This window comes from Poromitra crassiceps, assembly GCF_964638095.1.
Source record: "Poromitra crassiceps genome assembly, chromosome: 6".
NCBI lineage: Eukaryota > Metazoa > Chordata > Actinopteri > Beryciformes > Melamphaidae > Poromitra > Poromitra crassiceps.
The window spans coordinates 5270861-5298724 of NC_139627.1; the positions used below are offsets into that span (position 1 = coordinate 5270861).

Consider the following 27864-nt stretch of genomic DNA (forward strand, 5'->3'; position numbering starts at 1 on the left):
GGTGGTGTTATGGGGATTGCCCCGCTGCGGGATTATGGGTAATGTAGTTTATCACGTGTTTTCCCCGTGGTCTTAATAATAATAATTCATGCACACATCGCTGACATTTAAATAGGCATGTTACTGGGGATTGGGAAATAATGATATTTGGGTATTTTTATTCATAGTTTATTTTTTTCTAGGTGAAATAAAAAAAAGAAAGAGACAGAGACAGAGCAATAGAGACAGTCCGCATGTCTGGGAACGCCCATACAGGGTCTAGGAACGCCCACAATAGACGTTAGGGTGGGGTAAATTCCCCCGTTCTATCCATTCAGCAAAGTTAGAATTTACATTTAGCTGATAGCCCAGCCCAGGCAGACACGATCAGGGCCACCGCAGTAAATGCACATCTGAGCAGACGTCTTGTGTTCTGCTCTAGAACCCCCAAACATGTAGCCTAGTTTGGAGCCGCAGCACCGTCTTTTGGTGAGTCAGCCCATGAGCTCGCGCGCCAGCCGTTTAACATTTTGTGGGCGTTCCCAGACATGCGGACTGTCTCTATAGTTTATAATGATAGGCTACATCATCGATTAGATCGACCAAACAGTTTCTCATAATGCCTTTTCGCCACAGTCCATAGGCATACAGCATACAGTCCATGAAGATTGTCTGTTCGTCGTGTTGATAGGGAATGAAGAGCTGCCAACTTCCACTTTGCAATATATTTCTGGATATCGCTCACAGTAAATAATTCTTTGACCTCGTCGGATGGTTTGTCCCACAGACTTGATTCACGTTTCAGTTTTTTCTGCCTGAGCAGATGCAAAGCAAATATCCAATGATTCCACACGGCAGCAGCATCCACCAGGGCAAAAAGTGGCTACGATGTGTTCCCAAGTGAATCTATAAGAGAGAAAAAGATATATTTTAAGATATTTTTCATAACATTTACAGTAAAGGCAGCAAGGCTTTGAAAATGGAGTGAGTCTTATTCTAGACACTTGGAAAATGCACAACACACACACACACACACACACACACACACGCACACACACACACGGACGCTCACCTCTGCTGAGCAGCTGCAGGTTGCGTCCCTCCTCTTGCACCTGCAGCTGCAGCACCTGTTGCAGCAGCTCCTGCCGCAGAGTCTCCTGCACTAAGCCCATCCTCTGCAGCTTCTCCCCATTAAGACGCAGCAGGGCGCGGCCTGGCAGGGGGCAGCGGAGAGCACAGAGTCAATACCCGCCTGCTTCCCCAAATATATTATACCAGAACAGTTTGAGCTTAGTCTAGATCAGTGCTTCTCAAAGTGGGCTCCGGGCTCCGGGCTCCGGGGGGGTTCTACGGGGGTCCCCCAAGCAAAAAGGGTAATCATTTATTTTCACTATAATTCCATCCATAAGTAACACGATGACATAAATGTATGACTATTTTGACCATGGGTTTCAGACACTTTCTGTAATAAAACATCTGATTTGAGCCTTTGTGCACTGACCACCCTTCTGGCCCTGTCTTGCAGGAGCCTGGTGTTGGGGTTGTTAGGCTGATTGGGTGCACTTGGTCCCAGTGACCTCTCAAGGGAAAATAACTAGGCAACACAAACTAATACATTAAAACAAACAAACAGAACAAAACGTGCATCCGTGAGGAGGGAGAGAGACTGAAGGTCTGAAGGGCTTCTTAAGACAAATGTGTGCACCAGGCCCAGATACACCCAATCAGCCTAATGACCCCAACACCAGGCTCCTTCCTGCAAGAGAGGGCCATCTAGTGGGAGGGTTGTCACAAAAAGCTAAAGTTGTATTATCTTATTTGTGTCAGTTTAGGGGGTCCTCGATGCGAAAAGGTTTGAGAACCGCTGGTCTAGATGATCTTGGGAGTGTCACCTGTGATGGCGTGGTGCGAGAAAGCTTCTACGTAGGTCAGGTAGTTGTGCGGACAGTGTTTCTTCAGCCATCGACAGACGTCTTGCTGTGACCAGAGCACCACAGGGCGGCTCAGGCTGGGCTGGCTCGGGCTCGTGTTGTAGATCCCGTAGTTGTCGCTGGAGCGATACTGCAGCCAAGAAAACACACAGAGGAAAGACTGAGAGAGAACGCCAAAATCCCACATCAATGAGGTGATCCGATCTGACACCCAGATGTGTGCAAGGCGGTTGGCTGATCAACCGCCTTGAAGTCAGTGTAAACCATCCAAAATTCTCAATTTGATTATTTTTCTTTATTATTGTCATCTATAGTGGTTATTTGCGTAAAAAACACATAGTTTGATTAGGAAATGATTGTATCTTTTTTAAATATGCTTTGATTTAATAAAATGTAACTCAATTTGTAACTTGAGTTACTTGACAAAGTAACTGGTATGATATTACTGAAATCCTATAAGTAATAAGTTATATTACTGGGTTACTGCTAAAAGTAATATATTACATGTAATATGTTACTTTTATAATGAGTTACCCCCAACACTGGTCTGCACACACACACAGAGCATGCCATGAACACAAAGAAGTGACTTCTCTATGTGCAGTGTGTGATCTGCAACCACTACTGTTTGGTCAAACTTCTGCTATGGAGGACAGACAGACAGGCAGAGAGAGAGAGAGAGAGAGAGAGAGAGACAGACAGACAGACAGACAGACACACACACGTCAGGAATGGACAAGAACTGACTTTGATAAGGGCAAGAACATGTTTAAACTGATTAAAGCCTGTGTGTGTGCATGCAGATCAAACACTGTATATATGTGCATTTCTAAGTTGATTGGCAGATCAGTGAAAACAGCAACAGCACAGGCCGAGCAGCAGCGAGTCGGCCATTTTGATCATGAGAGCCAACTCTTTCATCTTATACTGTAGATGTACAGGATGAACTCACTGTGGTGGACTAAAGTGAGGCCTTTGATCATTCATTCAGTTTTAAAAATTCAATGAAATCAGCGATCTCTCCTTTTTAACTCTGATATTCTCTCTGGTGCCCCAAAGAAATCGATCTACATGTAAGGGTCAGCGGGGGAAAAGCTAAACTTGTTCAAGTGTACTTTAACAAGTGTAAAAAGTGTTGTGTAGCCTACTTTTCAATCCATCCAAAGATATTTTAAGTTATATTTTAATAATATGCCATTAGCAATTCATTATTTTCCGAGGCATTTCTTTTTACCATTATTAATCTTAAGCAGAAGAAAGTTACTGGCAAACAGTAATAAAGTTTGCCAGTAACTGGATAGTGTGCGGGAATTCTTTCTTCTGCTTATGGACTCTATCCTCCGACGCACCTATCCATAAGATTGTGAGGGTGTGCATCGGCTCTTCTTTCAACCATTATTAATCTTAAAATGATAATCTAAGATTGTAAAAGTTGTTTTCAGTGGAAAATGTAACATATTTTTTTCATTCACACGCTCAATAACATTGAAATTAGATGGCACTGGCTAGTGAATGGTGCTGCCATGTGGTACTGTCTCCACTGGTGGGTAGGTGACGTGATTTTGACATCGACTTGGGCTTCTATAGAGAGGCAAAGTGAACGTCACTTCCTGCTTCAGCACTGTACCAGAAATGTTCTTTCCGCAATTTATTTTCCCATAGAGACACTGCATTAAATAGGCCACGCCCATCACGGGGGAAGAGCTCCGTTCATTTCCACACACCAGCGTCATTTTCCTTGAATTAAACATAGCTAAAAGCTGTTGTGTGGGGGACTGCATCAAATGTAAAAAATCGCCAGTTAAAGTTTCTTTGTACTCCTGAGCAAAACAAGGAAGCCATTGAGAATTGGCGAGAAGAAAAATGTGGATCTAGCTGTCAAGGAAGTAAGTTGGAGTGTTCATCTTCCGTATATACGATCTTTTTGTGCAACACGCCACCATGCACGTGACATAGGAGAACACCAGGATTGGAGGGGGGGGTTTCTGTTTTCCCCTGTCTTGGGCGTGGCTTCTGAATGATGACGCAGTGTCTCTATACAATCAATGGTCTCTATCCACCTTATTTTTGGCGGCCATTTTTGCCTGATCTGCATGTGGGTGCTTCTTCCGGTGTGATCCTCCCAGCCTTGTTGCTGACAGCTTGACACCCGTCTGGGCGAACGGAGCAAATCACTAATCAGGTCCGGCTTGGCAGAAATCTCGTCGACAAATATCCCTTTAAGAGCGCAGTGCATTCATGGGTAATCGCCTGCTGTGGCTAATATTAACCATTTCGAGTAACACTATTTCCATACGGATCACCAGCGTTAGTTTGTTGTTTATAACGTGGCTATATTCATAACGTTTTCTATCTCGGATGCGTTATTTCGAATCGCACATAGGTTGCGCCAAACCACACATAGGTTACGCCTGGCGCAACCTATGTGGGTTTCAGGACGAAACGGACTCGAGCCACTAACGTCATCTTAAGAGCACAATATTCCTGGAATGCAAGTTTAACTAAACAGTTACATGTCCTCTGCATTCTACATAAAATTAAGATATTACGGGTTGTTTTATTTTGTATGTTACATACTTATTGACCAAGTTATGTTCAATTCAGCCAGGGTACAAGAGACTGAGTGTAGGTGGCCATCTTTTCAAATCAAGTAGAATACATTAGGAAATGGCAAGCTGCAACAATGAGTCACGTTACACCGGAACTTGTACGCACAATTATTTTTTACAGTGGGGCATTCAAAAATAAGGTGGATAGACATTTCGTAAAATGCTTATAAAAATAGTTTTACTTGTTCAAACCAAACAGTTCAGCTATATATATATATATATATATACATATACATATACATATACATATACATATACATATACATATACAAAATATATATATATCGGGAGAGACCATAGAACATGTCACTCGGACCAAAACTTAAAAAACATCGAAAAAATATTTTCTTTAAACCCGATTTTTTTTTACCTTTTGGTCCAAGTGAAATGTTATGCGATCTCTCCTGTTTCTAAATATATCTGAACCGTTTGGAAAATCTCTGGTACAGTGCTGAAGCAGGAAGTGACGTTTCACTTTGCCTCTCTATATGGATGCTCACTCTGGATTATGACACAAGAGATTGGAATTTTCCACTCTGTGTGTTGGTAAATGAAGGGGTCTGTTTGACATGTCATGCTTTCTAACACTGTTTGTTTACAGAGGGAACATTTTCTCAAAGCATCAATTGAAGACATTTAGGAAAAGCATCAAACAGGTAAAGGCCTTTCAATAACCAAGCAGCGCTTTCCCCACATGTACATGTGTTGCTTTTCTAGCGATAAACTCATTTGTTTGTTGTTGTTTTATGTCACCATGCTGACATTTTGCCACTGTGATGATCACACGCTTCAGAACAAAATGCTCCCCCCGTTGCATTTTCATAGCGATAAAAAACCAACAGAATGTGTTGTTGTGCTCTTCTCATTATAACAGCGGTGAAAGCATGAAAGATGACGGTAGGCAGATGATGAAGAGACACGCTAGCGGTTGTTTATGGGAGTTGTGCCTTTTCTCAGGATATGTCTTACAGACCTTTGTTGGAAGCGCAGCGTGTTAGTGAGGAATCTGGCAGTAAGAGTACAACCCCAGTTTAATTGGCCCCCGTTAAAATATGGCCGACTGAAGCGGGAAATGCCGGGGGGAATTGTGTGTGTGTGTGTGTGTGTGTGTGTGTGTGTGTGTGTGTGTGGGTGGGTGGGTGGGGTCAAAATACTGCACACAGCATGCACATCCTCCAAAAGTATAGCACTGATCACGTTGATTTTTCCTCAAGACAGAATAGCCAGAAGAAGAAAAACACACTAATCCCACATCATATGCATCCAAGAGAATTGAAGCAAACAACGTGTTCTACAGAACTCTGTTATCAGCCCAACCCACTTCTATGTCCCCAGCTTTAGCTTTAGCTTCCAAACGCCTTTGAAAGAGTCTTTGATGGGGTAAAGACAAAGGGCACGGGCACTGCGAGTTGCAGATGGATCGTCTCTCTTGACGGCACGGACAGTGTGAGCAGGCAAATATTAATGGGGGCCAATATCAATGGCAAAATTCAACTGAACTGCAACAAGAATAACGGCCGCTGGTTGTGAATGTGGCGACGTCTCACATATAAAGAGCTCTGTGAGAAGGATTTGCGCAGCCCCGTATAACCCCCCCGCGACAGCAATCGCAGTGCACATAACATCCAGCAGGTAATCAGACGTAAACGGTGTTACTTTCAGTCCTCAGCCTGAGTGCTGCAGACGTGGTGCCGCTGAGTGTCGGTGGAACCTGTGCTATTTAAAGCCGTGCTAAAAGGCTGTTAGAGCCCGGCAGGCCGCTGGGAAGAGAGCGTCTTCCATTCTCTGCTAACAAAGTGCCCATTTCCAACAATGGATGCTGACCGGACTCCGTTTCCCACGTGATGGAATTTTCTTTTCCGAGATATTGTTGTGCAGAAATCTGAGAGAAGAGTTGCTGAGCGCCAGTGAAAAGCCTCTCTGCACGCAGTCTCAAGTCGATACGACCGCAGAGAGAACGATCAAGGCAGTTTTTAAATTATTTTCTTTAAGCGGGAATAAGATCAATTAACCTCTCTTTTGTTTCGTCAGTATCTGAAATACATATAAAGCTACAGGAGGATTGACAGTTTGCTTAATCCCTACACTAGAAACGGGGTCAATGTGTTAATCATGATTCCCTTTGCCTTGAGAGGAGGAGAAAGGAGACAAAGATAATGCAAATGTGCAGCAAATTACTCGTGTTTCTATTCAGTGGATTAGTGAATGTTCTCTTACTGCATATAATGCAACTATTATTGTTCTTGTGAATCACAATTATGATTATCAGCTAAATATTGAGCGTAACTGTCGCCGTCTTTGCCATAATTATATAGATCCAACTAAGGGCACAAAGAGAATGGCTGTATTTGCTGATTCATCCGTTTTGAAAAATATTATCGTTTTTTTGTGTGTGCCTTTTGTCCAGTACATTTTGCTTAAATATGCAGACTCGTGCTTAAGATGCAGGGCGATGCTGTGCTGGATCCAGGAGAATAACCAAAAACCCTGGGAGCATCCCTGCGACATCACTCCAATGACAATGGTGGAGGTGGACGTGCAGGTGAGGTGGTGTAGCCTACCTGCAGGCCCTCTGTGCCAGGCTGCTGGAGCAGCTTCACCGCCCGGCCCCCGGCCGTCTTCTGCCCGCGCCCATCATGCCAGGTGAGGTTGCCACCTGTCCGCCGACTCAGCTGGTGCTTGAAGTCCTCCGGCAGGGCCCGGTACTCCACAGCTGGCCTGCAGAAACTGAAGCTGGATGCGGCTGGGGAGATAAAAGCGTTTTGTTTTGACAGTCACAGAGCTGACGATAACCATTGGCAAAGTCAAAACAGCACATCAGGGCATGTTCTGCCAAAACTCCCCCTCGCTGTCAGCAACTTGAAATAAAAGAGCCAGCGCTTCATGTGTGCGTGTCAGCCAAGAGCCAACCCTCTGTTGCTCAGTGATGATCTCATTATCAGGTGTTTTCCAACCGGCCGTGTCTCTAAACTGAGCAGCCATGAGGCAACGTTCAGAGGCTTTTCAACCGGGGGACTAGCTAGCTGCCAGCTAATTACAGGAAGTTTACAGTCTGGCCCCACTATTACTCGGTAGCGGATCTCGTAGGTGAATGTCACAGCTGAGAGCCCAGCCACTTTCTCATCATTATGAGGCAGCCTGGAGGCAGACATCCAAACCCAGTCAACAGCAGGTTCTGTCTAACATCCAGTAATGAAAGAAAGTGTTACTGCCAGAACCTGGCAGAGAGCCACACGGGGTCATTACTGATTCATGTGCCAGATTGGAGGGATCCTCTTAGCGTGTTTGACGCGATGTGAGCAGCTGTGTGTGTGGGTGTGTGTGTGTGTGTGTGCGCGTGTGTGATGTTCATTTGAATACCCTAAATTGACTCCGAAAGTTTGACTGAAACTAGACAGCACGAGAGAGACTGTCGAGGGGGTGGGGATTTGAGGAGATGAAAGGGCGTCTTGGTTTTCGAGCTTCCTCCCTGTCCCTCCTTTTTGTCACTAGACAAATCAGAGGCACAGCTCGTTTTGATGGATACCTACAACTTGAGTGTTCAACGTTAGTTATGTTTTTGATTATTTTTCAGACTTCAGCAGAAGCTGCACTGTTAACAAAGCCCCCGCCCATTTACAAAGTGTATCTGTTGGTGTATGAAACCTCATTTACAATGTCATTATTCCTCCAGGCTGCTGCTTTAAAAAAGAATTGCCCCATTAAATAAGGATAATAATAAAAAGTCAAACAATGCTTTTTCTGTCTATTTCTATAATATGAGAGTAAGAACCTTGGTTCAATTTACAATAAATGTAGATGTGGGAAAATAGGTGGAATGATTACAGATTGATGAGTCTCAAGATGAGGGAAACCCCTCAGCTGCTCAAACTGACCGTCAGACCCTGGTCAGTGACACTGCAGGGCGCTGTCCGTTTCAGCACCAAGCACTGTCCATATCCTCTGCCTTTCGCTATCTTCCTATTATCTTCCTATAGGCGCTTATAATGAGTGTAAAGTGACCTAATCGTAGGCTACCTCATGGTATTTTTTAACCTCATATTAGGCTACTATAGGATTTTCGGTGGCATTTTTTTTTAACCTGTAGTAGGCTGTAAAGTTTTGATAGGCTATACATATTGGCTACTGCAGGTCATTATAATAGTTATTTTTCGTTTTTACTCAACCAGGTGCAACCGCTCACAAACCTGGCAAACCGGTCTCGCAAGTATACTGTAGCCATATGCGTGGCTGTAGCTAAGAAGTTGTGATTTGTAGCCTGAATACTGTAAGCACATCGCATGCAATTAATTAAACCCGGTAATTTGCCTACCGTCCACGGCCATGGCGACCGTGCGTCCTCGTCCCGCGGTGCGTCTAGTAGCCAAAGTCTCCCATCGTCTCCGGTAAACCTCCTGTCTGCGCCCCCGCCGCGCTCCACTCTGTTTACCGACAAACTTTGCTCTGCTCTGCTCTGCTCTGCTCTGCCACAGCTGCTCGGCTAGCAGGCGGAGTGACGCTCCATGCCTCGGTCGGCCTGATGATGAAATGCCTCTAAACCAGTGTGTGTGGTTCTCTTGTGTCGTGAGAATCAGATGCGCGTCTTTTTCTCAAGAGCCTGCATGAGGCGCAGTGAGCTCAAAGTGCAGCCCCGGGCCCTGTAATTAGCGCAGCCAGTGGAGAGACTTTGAAAACAGGCGGATGAAAAGCCTTCTCCCTCCCTAACTGCAACATTCACCATAAGGATCCCCCCTCTCCTCTGCCTCTCTTAAAGAATGGGCGCTCTGTGCCGGTGGGGAGCAGTAACAGGGCCATCTCTGTGATGGACCCTCTGTGTGTGGAGCTTGGCCGGAGGGGCTACGGGACATCACAGCGGATTTCACCACGACGACCCATGGACTGATGATTATGCCCACCACATTTTTGGCTTACAATAACTGATAGCTGCAAATAAAAAAGTGTATTAAACTACATTACTATTTGGTGCACGAAACCACCAATAACAAATTATATTCCGAAAAGTAGAGTATTGTGTGTGTGTGTGTGTGTGTGTGTGTGTGTGTGTGTGTGTGTGTGTGTGTGTGTGTGTGTGTGTGTACTGTATGTATGTATGTAGGCTATGTATGTATACATGCATGTGTGTATGTATGTATGCATGTACAGTATGTAGCCTATATGTAGCCTATGTGTGTGTATGTATATATATATATATATATATATATATATATATATATATATATATATATATATATATATATATATATATATATATACACACACGTGTTGTGTGTGTGTGTGTGTGTGTGTGTGTGTGTGTGTGTGTGTGTGTGTGTGTGTGTATGTATGTGTATATATATATATACACACACATGTATCAGTTTGATATATGTACTGCACCTGAGGTACACCCAATTTAGCCCAGGAAGGCAGAAAGACATCAAAAGAAGTCTTAAAAGAATGGCAAACAGCTGGGTTTATAGTCGCTGCCTGCAGTCTGAGGCTCTGTAATGGGGGAAAGCTGAGGCAGGGTCCCTGCAGGTATCTACCCTGAAATGCCTTTTGTGGTTCTCAAGTGTATCATTATCAATGTTTTATATTTTTATCTCACACTGCACTGGTTTTGAAACAGGATTTGAAGTTGACAAAATTGCAAACGAGTCAAACTTTCTAAAAAAATATGATACAGCAACTGTACACAAGCAGGAATAAAAATGGGTATAGGTGTTTTTATGGTGCAGCCTGAACCAAAGTTGTCCTCCCTGCATAGGCAGACTTTGAATATGGACAATCAACGCTATCCCAATTAGGGCTGTATTCAGTAATTGATCAGTAAATGAATGTGTGGTGGTGGTGTGTTTTAGTTTGTGGATGGGTAGACACAGATGATCATAGATGGAATACTGTCAGTGTGGGGATGAGAGGAAAGTGGAGGGGGCCGCACAGAGCCACCAGGGCCCATAATTCCTAGCAACGGCCCTGCTTACTATAACAGCAATAAGACAGTTTGAGATGGAGGGCGTGGCACTCTGGGTCCCCTCTGGGGTTTTTATAACATCATAGTTGTCGGATCCAAGGAAGAGCTCCCATACTGGTTTTCATGCTGCGTCATGTCGCTGATGCTTATAAGAAGTGACTGCACACTAAATCACAGTCTGTCACATTGCTCTCCCACATCCTCCTGCAATCAATGCCTGAATCACGCCCAGTCATCTTCTCATTCACCACACGGTGGTTGGTGCCACAATTGACTGGAGTCAGAATTTTCAAAACATTGGTTGCGGGGCACCGCATGTGATGACACACACCCAGTGGACCAGACGACCAGACTACACAAGCTTCAGTGCCAGGATTTGGCACCATAAGTTGAGTTCCTTCAGTTAGAAAGAAGTAGAAGAAGAAAAACTTTGCGCATTGGGGTTCATCTTAAACTTTCAGCGTGGGCACATTTGGCATGGTTAGAGCACTAAAAGATGAAAGAGACCCTTCAAATTAATAGTTTCCACAGCCCACAGGAGACAACATCAAAGAGCCTCAAATATTAATAGTATACATTGTAGCTTTACACTGAGCAGCTGACTTTTGTTTGACTGTTTCACTATGAAATTATTTTTGACCACTCTCACCCACGCTCGTTTCAGAATGATCCAGAGACTTGCACTACTTTTAGACCAAACTTTAACGATTATATAACTTTGGCCAAGAAGTGGAGCTCATAGTTTATATACTTATTCAATGTTTGCTGCGGTTGATTGAATCAAGAAAGGCGTTAAAAATGTAGAGAGAGAAAGTAGAAACTGTGGCGTCACTTGAGGGTGTTCAGTGTTCTCCCCTCCATATCCAAACACTCTAAACACAAGGTGGCAGTCTCACTCTGTCAATAGCGTTGGATACTGTATGTTATAGAGAGCCAAAGTGGAACGTCACTTCCTGCTTCAGCACTGTACCAGAGATTTTCATCTGCCATTTATTTTACCATAGACTTTTCATAAAATGCTGATAAAAATAGTTTTACTTGTTCAAACCAAACGGTTCAGATATATTTAGAAACAGGAGAGACCGCATAAAATTTCACTGGGACCAAAACGTTAAAAAAAATTCGGGTTTAAAGAAAATGTTTTTTTGATGTGTTTTTTTTTGTTTTTGTTCGAGTGAAATGTTCTATGGTCTCTTCCGATTCTAAATATAGCTGAACCGTTTGACCAAGTAAAACTATTTTTATTGGCATTTATTTTACGAAATGTCTATGGGAAAATAAATGGCGGGTGAAAATATCTGGTACAGTGCTGCTGAAGCAGGAAGTGACGTTCACTTTGCCTCTCTATTCAGGGATTTGGATAGTAGCCTGTGCAGTGTTTTATCGCACTTACAAGCAAAAGCAAATCATGTTGGCCTAATTTATGCAGTTAAAATGTGTGTGTGTGTGTGTGTGTGTGTGTGTGTGTGTGTGTGTGTGTGTGTGTGTGTGTGTGTGTGTGTGTGTGTGTGTGTGTGTGTGTGTGTGTGTGTGTGTGGGGGTGTGTGGGTGTGTGTGTGTGTGTGTGTGTGTGTGGGTGTGTGTGTGTGTGTGTGTGTGTGTGTGTGTGTGTGTGTTGCAGTCTCCAGATGTGTGCATAGTGCCGTGTGAGCTTTGCCAGCACAAACACACTCAACCTCTAGTCCAAGTGTGAAGTGTGCCGCTGACCTCTGCCTCCACATGTGGCGACCAAATTGGGTTTGCTCATGCCAGCGTTTGTCTTACAAAACGACTGTCTCCTCCAGATGTTGATGCCTCGAAATGAATGAAAATGAAGGCACATTTCATACACTTAAAGGGGCAGCTCACCATACAATCCAAAATACATATATTCCCTCTCACCTGTAGTGCTATTTATCCATCTATATCGTTTTGTGTTAGTTGCCGGAGTTTTGGAGATATCGGCCGCAGAGTTTCTGGCTTCTCTCCAATACAATGGAACTGGATGGCACTCGGCTTGTAGTGCTCAAAGTGCCAAAGAAATACATTTGATAAACTCAACAGCAATGTCTCTTTCCAGAAATCACAGTTACTCAAGATAATCCACAGACCTTGTTATGAGCAGTTTCACGTAGGAACTATTTTCTTTTGACCGAACTACACCTGCTAGCTGCTAGCTAGTTCCTACAAAAGAAAATAGTTCCTACATGAAACTGCTCACAACAAAGTCTGTGGATTATCTTGAGTAACCGGGTCATGATTTCTGGAAAGAGACAATGCTGTTGAGTTTTTCCAAATGTATTTTTTTGTTTCTTTGAGTACCACAAGCCGACTGCCATCCAGTTCCATTGTATTGAAGAGAAGGCAGCCATCTCTACAGCCGATATCTCCAAAACTCAGGCAACTAACACAAAACGATATAGATGGATAAATAGCACTAGTGCTGCACTATACAGGTGAGAGGAAAAATCGGTATTTTGGATTTTAGGGTGAGCTGCCACTTTAAATATGTGTGTTCCAGCAATGGAAAGAAGGGCCACATATGTGAAGAGCCAATTACTCCTGTTTGTTCTTTCACATGGATGTGAACCACAGGCGGATATAGGCCACTCTAAAACATATACCCACACCGCTGCGAAACCAACAAGACTTAAAGTGGTTTCATTTCTAATAATCGTGAGATGACTCACTGGGACCTAGACAGAAGCACATTTATTATTTCTACACCAAATATCCAATATTTTGGGGGGTCAAAGGAATAACGTTTTTTCCTCCCTCCGCCACTAGGGGCACTAGCCCTGTATAAATGTGCTTCTGTCAGATGGGACCAGAGAGGATTCTGGTCCCATAGTGAGTCATCTCACTCATATTATTCATAAAATCCATAGTGAGTCATCTCACTCATATTATTCATAAAATCCATAGTGAGTCATCTCACTCATATTATTCATAAAATCCATAGTGAGTCATCTCACTCATATTATTCATAAAACCAACATTTTCTCCTTGAACTCTTCAACAATTTCATTCATTTGACAAAATATTAGCTACTTTGGTTCTTTCTTTTTGCATGTTGACATTTACACATGTGGTGCATTTTTCTCCCTAGAAGGTTATCTTCAAAACTGTGATGATGAAGTAACATTTTCAGAAATGTCTGGAATAAGCCCAAGCCGGTGAACAGACAATGCTAGGCTACTTGACAATAATTCATAGCAGTTTTAACAAGCATGTGCAGTGATCCTCGCATACATGCTACGTCCTGCCAAACTGAAACTCCTCGCTGTCAGGTGAAAAGAAACGGCTGTATCCTGTATCAGAGGAAGCATGTGCTATATAGTCTACAACTGTCCCCAGATTGACAGAGGGGGTGAAGCAATGACCGGGACCATCAGGAAGGATTGGCCCAGTACAATATATTATACATGTATAGCTATATACAATTTGAATCAGGTCTGTCAGTCAAGCACTGCCAGTGTAGACCCACATGGACTTTGATGGAAAACATAAAACCTACTTAAAAGGATTTACAAGCAGGCTCAGAATGTAGAGAATTGGTGTTAAACTCAAATAGACATGGAGAAAATGGGAATGGGGATAATCAAAAATGTAAACACTCCCTAGTGCGTAGAGACTTCCATACAAGCAAATCTATAGGCTATTATGGTGTATAGATTTATGTGCACACAGATACAGACAGACACATGGGTTTATTGGATTCTTCACTTTTCTTTCCAGGCGAATGAAGTCTCGCCCTGTTCATAAGGTGACTCTGATGGGAGGCGGACAGCTCAGGTCTGATGTCAGCGTCACGAGGGGCAGGTGAGTGGACGCTGAAACAGCTGAGGCACTGTGGTGCCCCAGAGGGAAAAGTCTGGGTGGAGCGGCCGCCGGCCCGGCAGAAGAAAGCTGCACTTGTTTGGCAGAACCAGAAAGCCTGAGCCTCGGTTCTGTGTGTGTTCTGCACGTATGTTTCACACGGTACAATGAGGGCTTGTTTACTTACAAAGCAAGGGGTTAAGGAGCTGAGGGGGGGGGGGGTATGTAACACACATACACATACACACACACACACACACACACACACACACACACACACACACTCTCTCTCTCTCTCTCTCTCTCTCTCTCACACACACACACACACACACACACACACACACACACACACACACACACACACACACACACACACACACACACACACACACGCACACTCAGGGTGTTCCTAGGTAAAAGAGGTGGGTCCTGGTGCAAACAGGATACAGGAAATGGCCTTTTAACAAGGACCAATCAAAAGAGCCCTCTGAAATAATGGCTACAATGTTACTTCTGTTCCAGCAGGCAGGCTCCGGGGCAAACATGGACTAAATAGTTATAGGATTTCTGGGATGAACGGTGGTCCTAACTAATGCTGAAATCACCAAAAACCATTTCAGATGCTCAAAACCACAGACCCCATAGACCCCCACAGACCCTTTTGCGGTTGAAACATCCTCCGATGATAAATAGAAATTGTGTTTGTGGCACTTTGTTTGCTCTGACCCACCCGGGCCACTTTACATTGGACAGCTCTCCACAGAGCCACATGCTCAACTTTGTAAGGGAAAGGCTACTATTTCTGATGCTGTACTGCTTTTCACCAAGGCCACAGAGTAAAGGACCAGATTGGACAGAGCAGGAAAGAAATCAGCAATTTTGGATAGAGGGTGCAAGGAAAATAGCTCTCTATTCAAATAATGTTTAAACTTTTAAAAAGCTTTATTATACAGTTTGTCCTCCAAACCTGTTCAATTAAATTCAAGAATTTCCCCCTCCAAATGTGAAAGGTTGGCTTGGGTGGGAAGCTGATAAAAAGTTGATCACATTGAATACATAGAATTCATGCAAACAATATTGTGCAACTATCTTCTTAAAGTGGCTTTTTAGTGAAAAGCTAAGTGACGTCAGATGCTGCGGGGGTTAGCCGTGTTCTCTGTGCTGAGCATATTCCACTGTACAAAGATTTGTGTTGTGAATGGGTGTGTGTTGGTTTGAGGGGCAAGGCACTCGCAGGCCTGGGTGTGTGTGGCTTTCAACACAGCCTATTTGTTTTTATTTGTTACCATTCCTGGAGGTTTGCTGTTAGGTTTGGAGAGAGAGCCTGAGTCAGTGTGTGAAGTGAAAAAGCCCAAGACGTGCGGTGCCACGGATTTGGCACTAGAGAAGGAAAGACCGGCCCAAGCTGTCCCAAAAACACACACATTATTACTATTCAGTCTGACATGAAAAAGTTGTAGCATGTAACATGTAACATGTAACATCCTTAGGACAATTAATGAGGTAGACTATTAATGAAGCAACCTTTTGAGGCAAGCAACTACACGCAGTGTTGGGCATAACTCATTACAAAAGTAACATATTACATGTAATATATTACTTTTAGCAGTAACTCAGTAATATAACTTATTACTTATAGGATTTCAGTAATATTATACCAGTTACTTTGTCAAGTAACTCAAGTTACAAAGTGAGTTAATTTTTTTTTTTTTTTTTTAATCAAAGCACATATTTAAATCATTTCCTAATCAAACTGTGTGTTTTTATGTGGTTTTTATGCAAATAACCACTATAGATGACAATAACAACGGAAAAGGAGAACATTTAGAATTTCGGATTGTTTACACTGACGTCAAGACGGTTGAAATTATTTTTCGGGATGGTTCCAGGGTGGCGATGTCATTCTGCTACTGCTGTTATTACGGTGAAAGTAATGCAAAAGTAGTGTAATCAGTAACGAGTTACTCTACACAGACAGTAATAATGTAAAGTAACTTATTACTTTCAAATGAAAGTAACTAGTAATATGTAGTATATTACATTTTGAAAGTAACTTGCCCAACACTGACTACACGGGATGCTGCAGTTGATGTGGATAACACACAGTGGGCTTTTAAGGAGCATTGGTATCATTAACCCATTGATACCTGATGCAACATTTGCATGTATATCCCTCATTTGTGTGTGTATCCCTTTAAGACCGCGAACCGCGGGATACAGACACAAATGCTGCATCAGGTATCAATGGGTTAAAAGTCATGTTGGTCAATGTTGCTGGCAACTTTTTTCATCCACCTTCCTCAAAATGTTGCAATGTGCTCCTGCGTAACCCTGAATTCTCCATGCTCGAATTGCATCAAATAGCCCTTTTCATTTGGACCATTACACTAATGGACTCAAAATAGACGGTTTATTTTGGGACGAGGCACAGTGTTGTACAGTCTGAAACTCTGGAGGAGCTAATTATGATTTCCTCTCTGTTTTGGAATGATGTCACCATGGGAAAGTTGCTAGCCTCCGTGCTGATTGGTGGAGGAGGTCACCGTCAAACTAGATGTATCGTACAGCAAAGGGGTTTCTATAGAGTTTAATACTATGGAAATACTACAGAAATAACACGAAGGTCAGGTCTCCCCCACCCACCACCCCCAGACCCCCTACCCCCCGTGCCACACGGGTGTTACTTTGAGGAGGTTGAGTGGGAGGGGATATGCAGATGGTGCCAGTGGGACCCTATTAGTGGTGTCAGTAGTCCCCCCAAACTCACAGTGGACCGTTGTCACTCAGACAGAGTCCACCTCCACCACACCCAACGCCAGCATCAGGCTCAACATTCACTCTGCTTTAGAGAGCACTTGTTCACAGCCCAAAGGTTGTACTGCATGGCTTGGATTCTTCTCATTTAGGTAGTGGTTTTTTTCTGAGTGTTTTATTATATCGATTTTTTTTCCCAGAGACGTGGAATTTCAATCATTATCGCAACAAGTGGATGGATTGGAATATTTAGGATTAGGATATTTTCATTTTCATTTTCATTTTTTCTTCTGTGAGATCACTTTTATCTCCGTGTGAAGCCTCCTTTCTCTAAGCTTTTGGAATTGTAACAAGTGGATATACCACAATGCATTTTGTGACGGCTTTGAGTCACTTTGTTTTGGCGACACTTTTTACATCGCTGGTCGAAACCAAGTTCTACAGACCGCTCCAATATAACCCCTATAAGGCTGGGCCCAGTCAACAGCACCACGGCCCAGGGAAACCCACCAGCAGATACAAGTAAGTGATCTCTCTCTCTCTCTCCCTCTTTCTTAATTCAAATCTGACTTTGCTCTGGCAGAATTGTATATTTTAAAGCCAGGTAGAAACCACACATCTCTGTGTCACACCTCTCATCTGTCCCATCTTCTCCTGCTCTCTGGTAGGAACCACTGTGCCTATGTGGTTGAGAAGGCGGTGTCCTTCACGGTGCAAGACGGGGCGGCCCCCTTTGTGAAGGCCGAGTACAGCAAGTGCTCCTGGGGTCAGAAATGTCCAACTCTCCTGTGAGTGAACCACCACATCTCATTGTATCATTTAATTTTGATGTGATAGCCTGCTTTGTCACGAAAGAGAAAATGTTATTCCTGTCAATTCTGGGAATATGTGTGGGGGGAAAAATGGGACTGTCAAGTAACAATGTATCTCAGTTTCTAACTGATGGTTGGTTGACCCCCTCAGGTATCGTCTGATGTACAAACCAATCTACAAGGTGGCACATAAAACTGTCACAGAGCTGGAGTGGCGTTGCTGCCCAGGATACTCTGGCTACGGCTGTATGGAGGGACCTCCGGCTTACCAACACCCCATGAAAATGATGCCACCTTTCAAGGGCCCGCCATTCAAAGGCCCACAGTTTAAGGGGCCACAGTTCAGGGGTCCGATGTCCAAGGGTCCGATGTTCAAGGGTCCGATGTTCAAGGGTCCACCTGTTAACGCTGTTGTGAAAGCCAACCCATGGAGTCAACCCAAAGGGCCTCCCGGCGGTATTCACTCATACCCTATGCGTCACTTTGGGCCGCCGATGTCCTCTCCCTACCCAGATACCTCCTTTGAGCCTTATCCCTCTGAGCAAGAGCCAATGCCAGACCACCAGGAACCACATCACACAGACCACCAGGAACCACATCACACAGACCACCAGGAACCACATCACACAGACCACCAGGAACCCCATCACACAGACCACCAGGAACCACATCACACAGAGCACGAGCAAGAACATGAACATGAGCAGGAACATGAGCATAGTCATGGGCCTGAAGAACACGTCGCAGAGGAAACAGCTCCTCCCTCTGGTGGTGAAGAGGCTGAAGGTGAGAACAATTATACTTATCTTCTTTTTGTAACAAAATATGTAGCCACATGAACATAGTTGGCATTTTGATTATATATATATACACACACTGATATATACTAAGCTGAAGTGGCCATTTAGGCATGAAGCACCCAAGCATTGTTTTGTTTTATTATTATTATTATTATTATTATTATTATTATTATTATTATTATTATTATTATTATTATTAACAATGACACCAATAATAATCATAATCACAATAATAATAACTTATGATTTAGTGATTTGTAATGACAATGTGACTCTTTTAAAGAACGTTTTCAATGTTACTGATCAAATTCATTTTGAACAGTGTTCAAAGTATAAGCAGCAAATGAAGATAAAGGGGACTCTTTGTCTCTGCCAGTGTAAACAGCTGTTCCCTGTCTCTTTAGGCCAGGCTGTAGACAGCGAGACAGAGGAGCGTCTGGATCGAATGGAGGAGGACGTGCGTCGTCTGAACCAGGGACTGGAGACCCTGAGGGGAACCGTGAATGGACTGGAGGACGGCCTGCGAGCCTCACTGAGAGAAGACGCCAACAGGATGCTCTCTGCTCTGCTCTCTGCTGTCCCTGGTCCCATTCCTGCTCCGCTGGCCTCCAGTCACTCCACTGTAGGCTTCGGGGACATCCCTGCCGGTGACCCCGAGGCCGAGGGTCTGGATGGCACCCATGTGTTCCCAAGCCTGGGGGAATTGAGCGGGAGGGTGGAGGAGCTCAAGGCAGAGCTGCAAGCCAAGACGGCAGAGATGCAGGAACTCAGAGCAACAGTGATGGGTCACGATGGAGCACTGAAGAAGCTATCGAGCGGGGTAGGGGTAGGATCAGACTCCACTGGCACTCTGGGGGGAGACACGCAGAAGGCTATGGAGAAGTTGGTGGATGCCAAGCTGAGTGGGGCCAGGGCAGAGATCCTGGGTGGCTTTGAGAAGCGAGTAGAGAGCACAGAGGGCCGATGCGAGGAGAAAGCTGGGGAAGTGCGTCGCCAGTGCCAGAGAGAGCAAGGTCAGAGGCAGGAGCAGATGGAGCAGGCCCTGGATGGCAGCACCACAGGCTTAAGGACGGAGCTGGGAAACCTCCAGGCACAGATCCATGGTCTGAAGGACGGCTGCTGTGGTAGAACCAACGGTCTGGCTGAGAGGGTGCAGCTGCTGGAAATGTCAGTTGCAGGCCTCAACCAGTCCCAGGGGCACCTGAGGGTGGAGCTCGGTGGACACAAGGACCACATAGAGGGCATGCTGGAGGGACGGCTGGGGTATGTAGAGGCCAAGCTCAACCTGACTGGGGAGATGAAAAGTGATGAGACAGGCGGGAGATGTGAGACCGGTCCCGGCCTGGAGGACAGACTTGAAGGGAAGCTGAAAGCTCTGGAGGACCGTTTGTTGATGGCTGTGGAAGAGCTAGGAAATGCCACTGCGCCCGCCCTGCTAGAGGGCCATGCTGTACCCACCCTGGAGACAGAGCTGGAGTCCCTCCGAGGGAGACTGGAGATGGATGTGGACCGAGTGCAGAAGCACCTGAGCAGCCTAGAGGTTCTCTGCTCTTCCTCCTGCTCCTCCCCTTCAACCCCTTCTGCCATCCAGAGCGACGCTGCCGCATCGAATGTTCATCTGGCAGAGGCAGAGAATGTGAAGGGAATGTTGGACATGCAGGTTGACCGTTTGAACCTCCTCAACGCCACACTGCAGAACCTCCTGGACCGCCTGGCCGTCAGGGGCGACCAACAGGGAGGAGCAGAGGGAGACTCCTCCATCCAAGGAGAGCTCACAATCCTCAAGTTCAACGTCCGCTCGGTCAACCGGACCCTGACGGTGCTTCGGGACTCTGTGGGGACGGTGGCCCACCAGGTGGGTCACGCCAACAGCACCTGGCACGAGAGAGAGACGCGCCTAGCCCAGCAGATGAAGGGAGTGGTGCAGCTGGTGGGACGTCAGGCGTCCATGCTCGGCGCCGGGGAGCGCAGACTGACCCGGCTGAAGAGCGAGCTGCAGGAGATGAAGAGGCGGCTCTCCGGGGAGGTGCAGGGCTGCCGGAGCACGGCGCTGGGGGTCCAGAAGGAGGTGATCGAAGTGGGAGGGCGTGTCGCAAATGTGGAGGACCGGTGTAAGGGCCTGAATCACATGGCAGACGATCTGGAGAGGATCAGGGAGGAGCTGGAGAGACAGTCGGACGGGCTTCTGTCCCAAGTCAACGGGACCCTGTCCAGCCACGCTCAGCAGCTGGCAGAGCTGAGAGACGGACTCAGAAACTGCACGTCGAAGGCGGAGCCCAAGCAGCAGAGTCTAGAGCGGGTTCCCGAGCAGAGACGAGGGGACACCTTCACCTTGATTTAATGCAGTTTATTTCAACAATAGATATAAAGAAATGAATAGACAAAACAAAAGGTACATATGGTGTGGTGGTATAAGTCCACTAAAACGTCATCTTATTATTTGTATTGTAAAATACAAAGGTTTAGAGCCCGCACTGAGATAAGAATGGTTTTAGTTACCTTATACTTTGATTATCAAATAAGAAATGGAAGCAAAAACGGCAGCTAATTCCCACTGCACTCATAACACAACATTATACTTGGAGACCATAATTTAAACCATGACGGTGGTAAGTGATAGCCTTGTTGTAATGGGCCATTATGTGGAGCCCCAGTGGCTGAGGAACAGACAAAGCAGCAGTGTTTCCCAAACTATGGGTCGGCACCCAATTTGGGTCGCCAAACTGGTCGTCATGGCAACTCATTACCGTATGTTTTTTGTGAGTTTGGGTCCCAGGGAGACACAAAATGTATCTTTTGGGTCCCAAGATGAAAAGGTTTGGGAACCCCTGGTGTAACAGTATAGTTTCACAAAGCTCCACCAAAAAAGTTCTGACATTTTTGAGTTGTGTTTCGCAAAATGTTTACATGTTCATGTTTTTGTATTTGTATAGATTTTTTTTTTAGCTATGTCTAGACTAGAAGTATCCAAGATACTATGTTTTTATACAATTTCAGTTATTGTGTATTCATTTATTTTCTAACTGTATTTCTGCATAAAATGGTATTTACATTTGTGGTACTGAGTTCTGACATTTAAATAAACACGTTTCTTTACAGCTGATTTTTTTCTTGGTAAGCAGACATTTCACAAGGAAACATATCTATAAAACGGATTTTGATAACTCTAGACTTTCGAACAACCTCTTAACAATGCAGAATTTCAGAAACTAGTAATTTCACTCTGGAGGTGAGACCCATGTGAGAGATGCACAAAAGGGGGAAACCACAAGAGGGCATCAGAGAAGCATTCGTTTTTCCTGATTGGTTTGGCTGAGACAATCTACATTCAAAGTATGAATGTGGGTGTCGCTTCGGGAGATCTGACTCACACGGGGACAGTGCTTGTTTGCCAAAGGAGACTGACAAATTTGTATCAACATCAAGGTCTCTCTCTCTCTCTCTCTCTCTCTCTCTCTCTCTCTCTCTCTCTCTCTCTCTCTCGGCCACTAATTTAGGCTACTTCCTCTGCTTTCTGAGCACAGTTTTCATTGGACCTCGTGACGGGCCCATAGGTGACCTTGCTAATAGCTCTCCCCTGGTAGACCTTGTTCCCCCTATCGTACGAACAGCCATTAAAATGATAGATGTGGGAGATGAGCGCACTGTTGTGTGAAAATGTTTTGGCCAGAGGCATGCGGTGAATAATAACTAGGCAAAAAAGCAGGGAGGAAAGGACAGGAGATGAGGAAATATAGATGCTATGTGGATGCAGGAAGGTCTGGATGATGGAGTGATCTCTAGAGACAAACAAACACATGCACATAATAAACCCATAGACACACATGAACACACACATCTGATACGCTTCAGCACGTTACGCACGTAGGCCTACAGACAGTGAGGGGGAGAGCGAGATCTCACGTCATTTCCAGAGGCAGCCTGTCACACACTATAACCTTCAAACGACTTCACATGTAAAGACGCAGCAGCAGTTGAAATGCAAACAGAAATCCAAAAGGACAAACTATAGTGAATGTAAACAAAAGCCTGACACAAAAACTCAGATCAGTGCTCCTCAGCCTGAGGGTCGAGATTATTTTGTGGCTCTCGTGAGATGATTTATGGGATAAGGAGCGCCGGGGGGGGACATAGTTCCACTATACAAATGTATTATCATGTCTCATTTTTTGATTTTCCCTTTTCTTGTAAAATAAATAAATAAAAGCAATAGTCTATGTGCCTTGGAATCAAGGTTAATTATGAGGATGTTTTGTCAAAACTGGATGAGTCACAAAAACCTATTCTATGAGCGCCTATATTACCACATGTGTGGTGTTATTTTCTTTCTTTCTTTTTTAAAGAATGATATATGTCATTTCTAAAACAAAATGCTCCATCTCAATTGAATTCAATGGATGCTGAAAAAACTCTGACACTCAATGTTTCAGAACTATCTGAAGTCAGATAGAACCTGATAATTAATCTAATAAAACGGCCTGAAAATCGAGAAAACCCCTTTCATGACCCTCAGCAGTCTATATATGGACAATTGGACATACACAAAATTAATCCCACTGGACTGGGACGTTTGACCTCCCATTCTCTCTCTGCTACAGTTTGCTCTATAATTCCACTACATCTCTGTCATCCCCCCCTCCCTTCCTCTATTTTGGTATTCTTCCCATCTCTCCTATTGGATCCCACCTCACTCTAGCCCAGACAACAACACATTAATCTTGTTTGCTTACCAAATGACAGTTGGACAGAAAGGGCATGCAGGCAGAACTCTGGTGAGTTTGCCCCCCGAGACTCAGAGTCCTGTCTGCCGTTCACTCATTAGATCCGGAGTTCTTCTCCCTGCGCAAGAACGCAGCCAATAAACAAAGGCAAACATGGCACAAAGACGCCAGTCAGATGGGAGTAAACAATGTGCTGCAGATCGAGGCCCAAAATCAGAATCTTAGATGAATCCAGGAGACTTTTTGCCCTCAATGATGGCCGGTGAATAAGCAGTGTTGATTGTAGTTGGCTCAAAAATGAGCATCAGGAACGGTGGCCTATATATATAGACCCCACTGCATACATGTAAGCTCCAGCCTATATGTTCTTCATATTATACCAGCTCAGTGGCCTTGTGGTCTGAGTGTCCGCCCTGAGACTGGGAGGTTGTGAGTTCGATCCCCGGCCGAGTCATACCAAAGACTATAAAAATGGGACCCATTGCCTCCCTCCTTGGCACTCAGCATCAAAGGGTTGGAATTGGGGGGTTAGATCACCATATGATTCCCGAGCGTGGCGCTGCTGCTGCTCACCGCTCCCCCAGGGGATGGGTCAAATGCGGAGAACAAATTTCACACATTGTGTGACAATCAGTGGGACTTTACTTTACCTTATAGCTATAGATGAATGGTGTTGAAATGACCTATTATGGAGATTGTGTATAGATTTGTTCTCAGAATTCAACATTTTCCAAGTATAATAAATGATAGCTAAATACCTATGCTACTGTCTTCTGTTAAACACGTTTTTGTGTTAATGACTATTTGTGTTAATGAAGAATACATGCATAAAGATAATTTAACACTGTACCCCCTCCTCCCACTGATTTGTGTGTGTGTGTGTGTGTGTGTGTGTGTGTGTGTGTGTGTGTGTGTGTGTGTGTGCGCGTGTGTGTTTGCTCCAACTATGCCTTTGTATTGTCGTACTGTTTTGTGTGTCTGTTATGAAAAACCGATCACTCAGCCATGAGTTGCTGAGTGATAGCGTTAAAGAAAACTTGATATCCACAAATAAACCCCAAATCAGAACAAATCCCCTCCCATATGGCTCACAGTTAGTATGTGCCCTAATAAGGCAAATTAAAGTGGCTTCAGAAATGTGGCGTGTATAGGAGAGGAATGTCTCAGATGGTAAACGGAGCGTTGCAGTCAATCTATTCAGGTATGGATAAAGGTATCTTAATCTATTCAGGTATGGATAAAGGTATCTTAATCTATTCAGGTAGGGATAAAGTTAGGCTATCTTACCACATCGGAAAAAAAGGAGCCTCTATTTCTTGAACCTATCTTCCATTGATGTGACAAGGATAAGATACCACTGTCCTTATCTGAACACGTCCCGGTGTCTTGCCTGTGTCTCGGCCAGACTTGATTTCCTGACGATTTGGCTCAGTTCCCAAAGTGGAGGGTAGATTATTCCGATAAGCATGGATGATAGGAGGGGAAATGAATTCCAATCCGCCTATGAGGGGAAGATCTGATCTGGCTGATTTTTCTTGTGCTGTGCCGTGCAGCACAACTCAAGTACAGACTGCCTCTGGAGCATTCAAAGATTGTGGAAGAGATATAGACGGGCTTGAGAGACTAGCTGACTGATAACAAGACCTGGCCATGCTTGGCAATCGAATGCCAAGCATGATGATATTTTATTATATAATTTTCCAAGTGCATGCAACATTTATGACAGTGGTGGTCCGTCTGTCTGCTTCACAATCCCGTTATGCTATAATAAAAATGATTGACGTGAGATGAACAGACTGGAAACTTTATTTCATTCGATAAAACAGATGTTGACCAAGTTTTTTTCCCTTTAAGGACATAATTTGCAGTTGAAAATAGGTAGTAAATCACAATATATTGCAATATCGCAATACTCAATATATCGCAATACTAGCATATCGCAATATTGCAATACTATCGTATCGTGACTTAAGTATCGTGATAATAACGTATCGTGGGGCATCTGGTGATTCCCACCCCTAATTTCTGCAAAGGACTGGCTAACTCTGCGCAGCATGCCCTCATATGGTAGTAGAGCACTCGGCCATATTCGGCGTATGGGCGATAGCGTCACCCCCACTACTAACTTGGGCCTTCTCCGGAAATTCCGTGACCGGGGATGAAGCCAAGATCCAACCTTTCATCCCTTCTCCACAATACAAAACAGCCATCTGAACTCAAAACTACCAAGGACAGAGCTAGCAGCTGCTGAAGCAGCGCTCACTCCAAAGCATACCAGCAGTGGCTACAGCTATTAGGTGAGCTAAACTGTATTATAAGCATGTGCTCCAGCTCTGTTAGTTTCGTTATTAAAGGGACAGCTCACCCTAAAATCCAAAATCCATATTTTTCCTCTCACCTGTAGTGCTATTTATCCATCTATATCGTTTTGGGATAGTTGTCTGAGTTTTGGAGATATCGGCTGTAGAGATGTCTGCCTTCTCTTCAATACAATGGAACTGGATGGCACTCGGCCTGTAGTGCTTGGAGCACCAAACAAATACATTTGAAAAACTCAACAGCATTGTCTCTTTCCAGAAATCAAGACCCGGTTACTCAAGATAATGCACAGACTTTGTTGTCAACAGTTTCATGTAGAAACTATTTTCTTTTGCAGTCTCATGTAGGAACTAGCTAGCAGCTAGCGGGTGTAGTTCGGTCAAAAGAAAATAGTTCCTCCATGAAACTGCTCATAACAAAGTCTGTGGATTATCTTGAGTAATGGGGTCATGATTTCTGAAAAGAGACATTGCTATTGAGTTTATCAAGTGTATTTCTTTGGCACTTTGAGCACCACAAGCCGAGTGCCATCCAGTTCCATTGTATTGGAGAGAAGGCAGAAACTCTGCGGCCGATATCTCCAAAACTGGCAACTAACACAAAACGATATAGATGGATAAATAGCACTACAGGTGAGAGGGAATGTATTTTGGATTTTAGGGTGAGTTATTCCTTTAAGTTAGTATCATGTAAGTTAGTTGTCATGCATAGTATGGTTGATTTGGGATTCGAGATTCAAGATTTTAATTGTCACTCCGCTGTACAAGCTTATGCTGTGGGCTCCGTTACAGACACGGGACATCACAGGAATAGGCCCGGATGCTGTTAAAGAGACAGACCGTAATCATAAATATGACAGCTTACAGACCCTGTCGCGACCAAGAATCTAACAGGCATATGGCCTGCTGCTGCTGCTGCTACAGCTATAAATTGTATATTATATTCTAGGTTCTGGATGTCCCTGTTATTTATGGTTTCTGCCTGATGTCCATTACAGGCCACAGAAGCTTGTTCTGGGCTAGATTGTTTCTGCACAGGTGTAGTCACTTCCTGTAATGGACGTTTCTGCACAGGTGTAGTCACTTCCTGTAACGGATGTTTCTGCACAGGTGTAGTCACTTCCTGTAACGGATGTTTCTGCACAGGTGTAGTTACTTCCTGTAATTGATGTTTCTGCACAGGTGTAGTTACTTCCTGTAATTGATGTTTCTGCACAGGTGTAGTTACTTCCTGTAATGGATGTTTCTACACAGGTGTAGTCACTTCCTGTAATTGATGTTTCTGCACAGGTGTAGTCACTTCCTGTAATGGATGTTTCTGCACAGGTGTAGTCACTTCCTGTAATGGATGTTTCTGCACAGGTGTAGTTACTTCTTGTAATGGATGTTTCTGCACAGGTGTAGTTACTTCCTGTAATGGATGTTTCTACACAGGTGTAGTTACTTCCTGTAATGGATGTTTCTGCACAGGTGTAGTTACTTCCTGTAATGGATGTTTCTACACAGGTGTAGTTACTTCCTGTAATTGATGTTTCTGCACAGGTGTAGTCACTTCCTGTAATGGATGTTTCTGCACAGGTGTAGTTACTTCCTGTAATGGATGTTTCTACACAGGTGTAGTTACTTCCTGTAATTGATGTTTCTGCACAGGTGTAGTCACTTCCTGTAATGGATGTTTCTACACAGGTGTAGTCACTTCCTGTAATTGATGTTTCTGCACAGGTGTAGTCACTTCCTGTAATGGATGTTTCTGCACAGGTGTAGTCACTTCCTGTAATTGATGTTTCTGCACAGGTGTAGTCACTTCCTGTAATGGATGTTTCTGCACAGGTGTAGTTACTTCCTGTAATTGATGTTTCTGCACAGGTGTAGTTACTTCCTGTAATGGATGTTTCTGCACAGGTGTAGTCACTTCCTGTAATTGATGTATCTGCACAGGTGTAGTCACTTCCTGTAATGGATGTTTCTGCACAGGTGTAGTTACTTCCTGTAATGGATGTTTCTGCACAGGTGTAGTCACTTCCTGTAATTGATGTTTCTGCACAGGTGTAGTCACTTCCTGTAATGGATGTTTCTGCACAGGTGTAGTCACTTCTTGTAATGGATGTTTCTGCACAGGTGTAGTCACTTCCTGTAATGGATATGTTTTTGCACAGGTGTAGTCACTTCCTGTAATGGATGTTTCTGCA

At 44.3% G+C, this 27864-nt stretch overlaps 2 protein-coding genes across 2 annotated transcripts; one reads left to right on the forward strand and one right to left on the reverse strand.

Annotated features, from left to right (window-relative positions):
- Positions 1-165: 165 nt before the first annotated feature.
- Positions 166-8965, reverse strand: LOC310778636 (sterile alpha motif domain-containing protein 10-like). The gene is made up of 5 exons (XM_083639121.1): positions 8832-8965; positions 7081-7262; positions 1872-2040; positions 1052-1192; positions 166-885 (listed from the first exon to the last, which is right to left on the reverse strand). Exons 1-5 carry the CDS (start codon positions 8842-8844, stop codon positions 863-865), a joined length of 528 nt encoding a protein of 175 aa, XP_083495247.1. The 5' UTR covers positions 8845-8965; the 3' UTR covers positions 166-862.
- Positions 8966-17391: 8426 nt separating this feature from the next.
- On the forward strand, positions 17392-21490 carry emilin3a (elastin microfibril interfacer 3a; the record flags this gene model as incomplete). The annotated part of the gene is made up of 4 exons (XM_083639103.1): positions 17392-17546; positions 17693-17812; positions 17988-18615; positions 19022-21490. 4 exons carry the CDS (start codon positions 17392-17394, stop codon positions 20975-20977), a joined length of 2859 nt encoding a protein of 952 aa, XP_083495229.1. The 3' UTR covers positions 20978-21490.
- Between the last annotated feature and the right edge of the window lie 6374 nt (positions 21491-27864).

Coding starts and splice junctions, on each gene's coding strand:
- LOC310778636 (XM_083639121.1), bottom strand. Junction 1,193..1,871: donor CTCGCACCACGCCATCACAG/GTGACACTCCCA, acceptor GCCCCCTGCCAG/GCCGCGCCCTGCTGCGTCTT. Junction 886..1,051: donor CCTGCAGCTGCTCAGCAGAG/GTGAGCGTCCGT, acceptor TCTCTCTTATAG/ATTCACTTGGGAACACATCG.